Source organism: Parasteatoda tepidariorum, chromosome 10, assembly GCF_982258835.1.
Source record: "Parasteatoda tepidariorum strain Cologne lab strain chromosome 10, Ptep-v5.0, whole genome shotgun sequence".
Classification (NCBI taxonomy): Eukaryota; Metazoa; Arthropoda; class Arachnida; order Araneae; family Theridiidae; genus Parasteatoda; species Parasteatoda tepidariorum.
Genome location: NC_141764.1, coordinates 70,260,438 through 70,270,302, shown reverse-complemented (window position 1 = coordinate 70,270,302; position 9,865 = coordinate 70,260,438). Strand labels below are relative to the sequence as shown.

General features: G+C 29.1%; 1 protein-coding gene across 1 annotated transcript; it reads left to right on the top strand.

Annotated features, from left to right (window-relative positions):
* The first annotated feature begins 4,255 nt into the window (after nt 1–4,255).
* On the top strand, nt 4,256–9,401 carry LOC107444280 (uncharacterized). The gene is made up of 2 exons (XM_016058381.4): nt 4,256–5,261; nt 8,873–9,401. Exons 1-2 carry the CDS (start codon nt 4,480–4,482, stop codon nt 9,315–9,317), a joined length of 1,227 nt encoding a protein of 408 aa, XP_015913867.1. The 5' UTR covers nt 4,256–4,479; the 3' UTR covers nt 9,318–9,401.
* Nucleotides 9,402–9,865: the final 464 nt, after the last annotated feature.

Below are 9,865 nucleotides of genomic sequence, written 5' to 3'. Positions count from 1 at the left end.
ACGAATTTTTGGGGGCTTTTTCTTCGAAAGTTTTTTCTTCTTTTTGTCCCCGATGATTCCACTGTTACAAACTCCGAAAAAACAATAACATATTATATGATTATTGTATATATATTGCACATAGTTTAAGCATATAATATGCTTACGCATATTATGTGTTTAAACTGTATTATTTCATATGACGGCTGATCTTCCCATCGTAGAACAAATTCAGGTTAAAAATTAAGTATTCAAAAAAACGCAAAAAAAGAAAAAAAATATATAGTAATCCCTGCCAGCACTGACCCACGCTAAAAAGAACACTGAAAAGAGCATCAGAAGAAAAACCCACAAAAAAGCAGGAGAGAAAAAGCACCTCATTAACTATTATATAAATATAATGACCGATTCGATTCGGGATATTCAATCCCAATTTAACGTCATTCAAATTATTATGTACTGTTAAAAATATATTTCCTTGGCATAAAAAATTATAAATAAAAGGCCAAGTTTATTTTAAGTTATATACGGATATCCTTATAAAACAAATTTATTTATGATTTTTATGAAACTAGACAGTTTCTCCTTACTATTCGCGATCGCAACGAACTATAGGGGGCGTTGTTGTATGAGACGCTTACCTGCGATTTCCATATGAACCGTCATTCAGTTACTCTGGAGACGTCGTTAATGTAGCGTGTAGCATTGCAACGTTCCTTCTTTAATGTGGCTAATTAAATTTAAAAAAGAAAAATGCTTGATCTTCTTTCTTGTACAACCGAAAACAAAATGGTATCTCTTTTTATTAGAGAAGGAATATCCAAAACACATCGGAAAAATATTTGTACATTAACAGAAAAAAATATGTATATTCTTATAAGAGTTAAAACCTAATGCCCGAGAAATAGTATTACTAAATTTAATGATATAACATGAAAGGCCCATTTAAACTTTACATTCTATAGTTTTAAGAATCATATTAGTTCAAAAATTAAAATGAACAAAAAGTATACATAAGCCTCATAATTTTATGAAATTTAATTTTGTAAACAACGCTTTTTGACAACAATTTTTATCAAAAAATTTCAAGTTTCAATAAAAATCATTATTTAGAAACTAAGAAACGTAAAATAAAGAATGCTGACGAAACAAAAACAAAAAAACAATTCTTTTTTGTCGCCATTTTTAGTGCTACGAATATTCGTCTTTGGGATTTGCCAAAAACAAAACAAGATGCAATTTTATTTTTTCAGGAGGGAAATATTTTACCGAAAAAACGAAAATGTACCAATTCCCACAACATAAAACTTTATCTTGGCAAACGTACGTTTTGGAAATGTTATTTCATTTGGAATCTTATTCATCAGAGTTCATATGGCGATATGATTGTTTTGAATCTATGCTAACCTCTATATCGGCTCATTTTCCACCGAAATCCAATTAACTATTTTGATTTTAAATAAAGTGTTTTATTTTATGAACTGTCGCAAAAATTTTAAGTGTAGATTGGCGGCACTTAAAAACCGCCAAATCTGTAGCGGCGGTGGCGTTAACGCGTCGTAAGTACCGAATTTTTATTCCATACTTTTCTGAATCATATTATTTCAAACATTGGAATATACAAGAAGTATACATAAACACATAATGTTATACCATTTAATTTTTCAAAAGTATTTTGAGAACAATTTTTATCAAAAAATTATAAACTAAAAAACGGAAAATAAAGAATTCTTAGGATAAAAAAAACGATTTTAAGAATTATTAACATTGAAATAAAAACTTTCATATTGTTTCTTTTTTTATTATTCTTATAGTTCTTAATCAGACGTAAAAAACCATTCTGTAGAGAACCATCATCAAATGAAAAAAAAATATTTACAAGCAAATTTTTTATTGTAAAAATCATTGCACTTACCTGATTTATGATTCCCGGAGAATTCCAAAATGATAAGTTCCTTGTTTGAAAACTTTATTCTTAAATAATAGATACATAGTTTATACCTTCATTACTTTTAGATAACATACTACACAGCAAAATTTTATAATTGATATGAATTTGAATATGTAGCTAAAAACAGAATAGCTGAATTCTAGTTGAACTTATTCTTTCAAAATTAAAAAAAACTTACCAAGGAAACGATTTAAATTAATTAAGAATCAGCACAAATGGCACTATTTCAAGTAACTTGGATAATTTTTTATTGTTGTTTTCCGAATTATATGGATACAGAAATATATACTATTTTATAACGAAGAAGAATATGCTATAACTATTACAATTCTGTATGTTCTGAATTCATATTTATTCACTGGAATGACGAAAGCAATGTTGACTTCACTTTAATTCGTAATGAATTGAAGACAGAAGAAATGCATTTTACCTTAATACACACATCTGTAACAGTATCCGAAATCGGAAGTCATCAGTTGCAAGTTTGTTGATAATAGAAATTAAAAATTATTGAGGAATTTTTCTTCAAATGTTTGGCGTGTTCTGTTCCTGAAAGATTTACTAATATTCTGGAGATTTTTTTCAAGTTCTTCGGCCTTTTCCTTAGGGAAATTTTGTTTCTTATTTGCTGCTAAAAAATGGCGTCTGATTCAGTCAATGACTTTGATGGAACTAAATGAAAACGTGATAAATTAATGTCCGATATTTACAGGCTCCCGCTAGACGGCGTACTCGAGCGTTGCGATCGCGAATTGGCAAGCGAATATTTTCCTTGAGTTAGCATTTACTTGCAAAATTTGGGATGAAAAACTAGTGCTCAACTTCAGTAAATCTTTAAGAATGCATTATTCAAATTCGTTAGAATGATTTTCTAAGAATTTATATAAATAGATCACATATTTTTAATGTAGCATATTTTGACTATAGCCGAAAGGCAGTGGTATACAAAAATAAAGTCGTATATCTTTCAAGTTACAAGGTATCCCTCCCACCAAAGAAAAAGAAACTGCTGTTTTCATTTGTTTTTAACCAAAATTTATTTCTTTCATGGCTAATTTTTTGTTTACATTATTTCTTCATAGTTTGATTCGAATGAATTTGGGGTTGATATTTAATTGTATTACAAACAATTTAGAACATGGAAAATTTTGAAAGTTTCACTATTTTAGTATGTGTGTTAATAATTTTTAGACTACAATTTAATATTTTCTTATTTAGACAATGAAGATGCAGTATTAACGGTCTTCAAAAATTGAATTCGGGTGAAGGTATTTATGATCTTGTTGAGAGAACCAAATTCATATGTTATAAAAAAACTGATAATAGAATTCGAAGAGTATGTTGATCTTGATAATTTAAGTGAGATGTCTAATAAAAGACAAAATTGAAAGGATAGTCCCACAATTCTACTATTCCAGACTTTTCAGCATTTCTTTCCGAAAATACCCCTAAGGAAAATATAAGTGTTGAAGTTTCTTTGAATTTAAAAAATAAATGCTGGCCAAAAAAAATTCTTATACCTTATCTAATTTGATCTTATTTTTAAACAAAAGCAATATTTAATAATAATAATTCCCCTCAACCAATAATGAAAATATATAATGCTTTTTAAAAAATCAATTTAGATTTTTGAAAATAAGAATTTCCTTAAAAAATAAATAATGTTATTAAAAATAAAAATTCCTCATATAAGAATACTTATGTTTTTTAAAACAAGAAATTCCCATAATTTTTTTTTAAAAAAACGAACTTTTAATTTTAAAAATAAAATTTAAAGAAGCATGCCTATAACTTCTTGATTGTTGAAAACATAATACTGTTATTTTCCCTTTCAGTTTTCAACAAAGTAAGTGCATGATCTTGTAATCTTTTTTTCCAAGAAATTGCTGAAAAGGTTGCAAGCGCACCTCCCAAATAAGAGGAAGAGTGTCATGCTCCTCCTCACTATATATTCTGCTTTATAAACTAACAAACATTTGGTGTAAAACAATAACATTTAATAAATATTGGCAATAAACGTTTGGTGTAAAAGCGGCGATAATCGCGCCAAGCTAGTTTACTGGTTAAGTAGTAAAGAATCATTTGAGTCGATGGTTTTTCATTAATAATATTGGTGAGATTTTTGACTACATATTATCATGCCAAAGATTACCCCTTTAGTTCTTTTCAATGTAAGGATACATGCCTCAGGTGTTCCTTTGAAAGTATTGGGATGGGGGTTAACACCACAGGTGGTATTTTCGGTGAAACGATCCCAGAACCAATCTATGGCTTGGTCAATGGTATGGTGATAGATCATCACCACGCCCATAAGAAGGGGGAATCAGAAGAATTCAGTGAAACGACCCTGCCAGGGACCTTTTCTTATCTTTTATGGTGATTAGCAGCTTGAAATAGGATTGGCTGGATGTAGAACTTCCCATAACTCAAGAATCTGAAGCATTTGATAGTTAACTGTAAATAATTTCGCTAAAAAGCTTTTAAAGAATAGTATTCTAGTTTTATTATTTATTGAAGCTGTTATTCTTATTTTAAAATCCGAATTTGCTATGTCTTCCACTTGCCTGGATTACCGCGATTGCTTGCTCATTTTCAAAGCTTTTCATCTGAAAGAAAATGGCGCTGAGGGAGAGATATGTCAGTGTGGGCTTGAAAGAGAGGATATTGCTTTTTTGAAAGAACATGAAGAAATAGCTGTTATGGAAAACAGAAATGCAAGAGGTAGATCTCGGAAAAGATTTCTGAATGATATTTTTGAAATAGAGTCCATTATGGCACCAGCTAGTGATGATGATATTTGGGCAGCTGAGAAGTTGAAAAAGATATTTTGTTCTATGGCGCCATTTAGGGCGTTGGTGTGGTGCGGTAGGTTTTTGATAAAATTCCACGAAAGAAACCAGTGCAGTCAGTATTTAACTTCTGCTGTGAAGTTTTATTTAAAATCTCTAGATATCGGGAAATATGGTTTATATTACACTAATCGCCGGGTAGAAAAGAAGATTTCAGAACTTTTAAGGCTTTCCTGTAAACATCGTGTTCACCATAGTGTGTTCATAGAATTTTTAAGATTGATTTTTAAGAAAAACTTTTATGCCTACTATAGCTACTTTGATGCCAGTTCAATGTTAGAAGATATATTAAAAGCTGCGCAAGAGTCTAAAATAGATATTTTTAATTCATGGAGAGAAGTTGACACAATGTTCTACAGTTCATTCAATGATTTTCTATGTCTTAATGTGGAAAATTTTATTCCCATGATTAGATATGGAAAAACAGAAGGCTTATCTTTTTCAACTGACAATTTTGAGTATTGGTACACAGCTGCATCTGAGTAAGTATTTTCACTTATTTTCTATTTTTTTAATTGTTTCTTCAACTAATTTTTGGAAAATCCGAATGCTTCTAATGCAGCAGTCTCATTGGAAAAATCTTCATTACATTCGATTATATACAGTACCGGTCAAAAGTTAGCGAAAATTTTGAAATCTACAAAAAGAAAATGTCTAAATTCAAATGTTCATAGAACTGCGAAAAATCATTTAAATTGCATGAAAATTTGATATGTTCCAAAGTGAACCCTCTACAGTTAGTTGCATATGATCAAATTGAAATACTTTGTTTTTTTGCGAACTGAATCCAGCTTTTCATCATGGGTTGTTTCTATGGTAAAAAAAAGTTAAGTTCGAACGCTTACCAAACTTGCAAAAAAAAATTTTGTTTTTTCTGTTAATAGAAAATAGTTATTTGAACCGTTCTATGTAAGCCTTCAAAATTTCAGATTGATTTGATTTTTTTTGGACGAAGTTATAGAATTTTGAAAAACATATGTACTTTTCTCGATTTTTGAGCATTCCACATATGCAGTCTTTTGATCTATACATCTTCTACCAAAGAACTTTTTAATTTTAATGTTTTATATATCTACAAATATTTTATATTGATTATAAAACAAACTAAAATATTTGACAACTAAACTAATATACAAACTAATAAACAAACTAATATACAAACTAATAATAAACTAATATACAAACTAATATATCGAATAAATATTCTTATTCATTATTGTAATTATTGTTATTACAAAGAGTTTATTATGAATATATAATTAAAACAATGCTTTGATATTTCGAATCGAAATCAGTTATGGGACATTTTACAACAGGAATGGAACTCTATATCACTTGAAGTGGTTAATGGTTTGTTAGAACGAATGCCACGCATGTGTAAGGCTATAATAAAAGCAAAAGGTGGATGGTTCCAGGAATCAAGAATTAAAGTGTTAATTTTTGGAAAATCCGAATGCTTCTAATGCAGAAGTCTCGTTGGAAAAATCTTCATTACATTTGATTATATACAGTACCAGTCAAAAGTTTGCGAAAATTTTGAAATCTACAAAAAAAAAATGTCTAAATTCAAATGTCTAATTGCAATAAGGATAACAAAATACGAATAAGAATATGTTAAATATTTGACCTGTTGTAAATAAAATAGTTTAGTAAAAGTGCAAATTTTTTATACTATTGTTATTATTTTTTTAGAATTACTTATGTAATTATTGTTATAACTTTTTATTTTAATTTAATGTAAAGTAAAAATATCACAACGAAGCTAATACATATGAGCAATAAATATAAACAATAATAATTACAATAATGAATAAGAGTATTTGTTTTATAATAAATATTAATTTTTTTGAAAATATAGAAAATCATTAAAATTAAAAAGTTCTTTGGTAGAAGATGTAGAGACCAAAAGACTACATGTGTGGAATGCTCAAAAATCGAGAAAAGTACACATGTTTTTCAGAATTCTATAACTTCGTCAAAAAAAATCGAATCGATTTGAAATTTTGAGGGCTTACATAGAACGGATCCAATAACTATTTTCCATTAACAGAAAGTAGAAAATGTTTTTTTTTTTTTTTTGCAAGTTTGGCAAGTGTTCAAACATAACAAATTTTTTCACTATAAAAACAATCCGTGATGAAAAGCTGGATACAGTTCGCAAAAAAAAGTACTGCAATTTGATCATATGTAACTCATATGATCATATGGTTCACTTTAGAATATATCAAATTTTCATGCAATTTGAATGATTTTTCGCAGTTCTATGAACATTTGAATTTAAACCTTTTCTTTGTAGATTTCAAAATTTTCGCAAACTTTTGACCGGTAGTGTATATTCGGAATTATATACGAAATGGGTCGAGTTGTTCCAGGGAGAGGAAAGTTTAAAAATCAACTTCTTCTTAAATGTTATAAATAATATTATAACAAATAAAACTATTCGACTGATTTTGCTCAGTTTTGTATTTTGGCGTTTTAATTATCTCACTTTTTTAAATTGTATTTTCTGGAACAATTCGACTGATTATTTTGTCATTTAAAATGAATTCTAATTTTTTTAACATGGTGCTTAAATTTGTATAGCTTACAATTAAAAAAAAATGTCGATTATTATTCAATAAAATTATAAAAAATCATAAATTGCTATAAAAAATATTATTCTTCTAGAATTATCTTTGCATAAACGAAATTTAAAATTGGGCACAAAATTTGTTCAATCCGCTTAAAAATTTCCGAGATATGGTGAAATACGTAACAAGTAAGATTAGCATTAATGTTATCAAAACATTGATGGGATCAAAATTTTCGACTCAGCTGCTGGTCAAACTATTAGGATCACAACTCCCAGATTGCGACTACCCCCTATATTTTTCAGGTCAAATTAACATTACTTAAAATAGCGTTTATACCAACCACTTAAAATTGAGTCCTAGTACGCGAAAATTAGATCACCAGTTAAAATTCATTCGTAGAGCGTTTTTTTTTTTATTCCGCCCACTGTATATATAATAAAAATAGTTTAGTTATTTTTTACATTTAATTTTTTAGGTGCACAATGCGTGAAATGTAGGGAACACTAAATAATTTTTGTTCTAATAATTGCCTTTTTACTCACTCGCGTTTTATTAGACCAATTATTTAGTATGGCCGCGAGACTTGGGTGATTAATAAAGCAGAAAAAAAAAATAGATTACTCCCTTCTGAAACAAAAATCCTTTGGTTAATTTTTGGAGCAGAGATTAAAAAACAGTACATGGAGAAGTTTATATAATCATGAAGTGTATAATAAATGTAGACAACCGCATATTTTGAAAGTTATTATGTCATACAGGATCAGATGTCTGAGACATGTTTTTCGTCGTAAAAATTCTGAGAATACAAAGAAGTTCTTCTTAAAAGTGTTAAACAATAATATTGCGCACTTACTAATTTTGTATAAGTAATTTAGTACCGTATATTTGTTTAATTTTAATTTTTAAAAAAAAAATTAGTTTGATTATTTTTATTAAACTGATCAAAACTGATGCGGATGATGCTGAAAGTTCTTCTAACATAAATTACACAAAAACAATGATATATTTCAAACATCACATGACTAATGTGCAATAAGCTATCTCTTATGAAATTCTAATTGCAGAATTGTATTGGTAAAATAAGTTTTTATGCATCCTTAAGAAGATAAAATCATTTTATTTTTGTTCAAACTTAAGCGAAAAATGAAAAGCGCATCGCTTTTGTAATATACTTTAATGACCACCAAATATCCCCCATGTTTTTCATCAATGACTGTTTTAGGGTTAACAAAAAAAATAAGTTTTTTTTCTAATTTTCCAAACTTAGTTAGATTTTTTAAGTCTGTCAATTTTTAAAACTTGAGAAATTTCGTGCTTGTTTTTGCCAGTCATATGCTTTTTAATGCAAACGCATAAAAAAGCATATGATTTTTTTTAACAAAGCATGTGTTTGTCAATTCGGATTTTGTATAGCTTGAATGTTTTTACCTTTCCCGTTAACTTAATGTGAAAAAGAGGCTAGTTGTTGAGTTAATGCTGTTTGCTGATACTAAGAGTTTCTTTTTTTTTTTCTTTCTCAGTCATTTCAGTGAAATAATAATAGATGAAATTTTTATCACGAGTCCTACCAGTTTCCGCTCCCTACAAATTACATATTTGTTTCTTCATGTGGAAATCAAAATAATGCCTTCAATAACAGCGGCCTACATTCTCAAGTTATTGTGGAACAGCATAACAGATCCATTCTTGTGTGAGGGGGACTTCAGAAAGAGTGGCCTAGTCATTTTACCAACCGGTGCACATGATGTCAATATACTACATAAAGCCTGGACTTGGTATGAGGATCGTGTACTTGAGAATGTAAATTCACCCAAAAGACCAAGATCTCTTGGTCATCTTTCAAGGTGTTCTGTTCGTCGACAACTAGCGGCATGCCTTCAACTTCCGTGTGGCGTCGAACAACTTGATCTCCCGAAGATTCTTAAAAGTTATATTCTACTGGAAGATTCCGAAGTTATACTATAAGCAGTGTCAGAAAAAATTAATGCAATTTCGTGTATGTATTATATATATATCTTCTAATAAAAATATACACACATTCGAATATAAGAGTTTGTAATCATTAATAAGTTTGCAGAACATAATCTACTTAGTTTAAAGGGACATCTTTGTTGTAAGATATGGTTTCATTGTTGTCTTGGGGTATTAGTTCACTTTTAGATCACCTGAATTTCAGCCCCGACCCCTCTAAGAAGCTGTATCTTTGATGGATGAGATGGTTAAGGAGGGCTGCTGGACTTACGGTTGCACAAGCCTTCAGTTTGGTGTCCTGTAGGGGTGACACGCCAGTAAATAAGTAAGAGGTTGAACTGAGGATCTGTGATTATATTTTTAGTTCAGAGAAATTTTCTCATTGGTGTAGCGAAAGCCACTGTCTTAAAGTAAATTATAAACTGTTTTAAAGTAAACTATTAGCTTTGTTAATTATTATTGATGACAATTATTAATTGAAGCAAAATAATAAACTTCGTACAGAATGTAAAATTAATATAGACATTGCACTAATTCGTCTT

Bases quoted from the DNA above. Each gene is read 5' to 3' on its own strand.
- LOC107444280 (XM_016058381.4), top strand. From the start codon at position 4,480: ATGTCTTCCACTTGCCTGGATTACCGCGATTGCTTGCTCATTTTCAAA. The intron at 5,262-8,872 runs GTAAGTATTTTC...TTTCTTTCTCAG, and splicing joins TGGTACACAGCTGCATCTGA to TCATTTCAGTGAAATAATAA.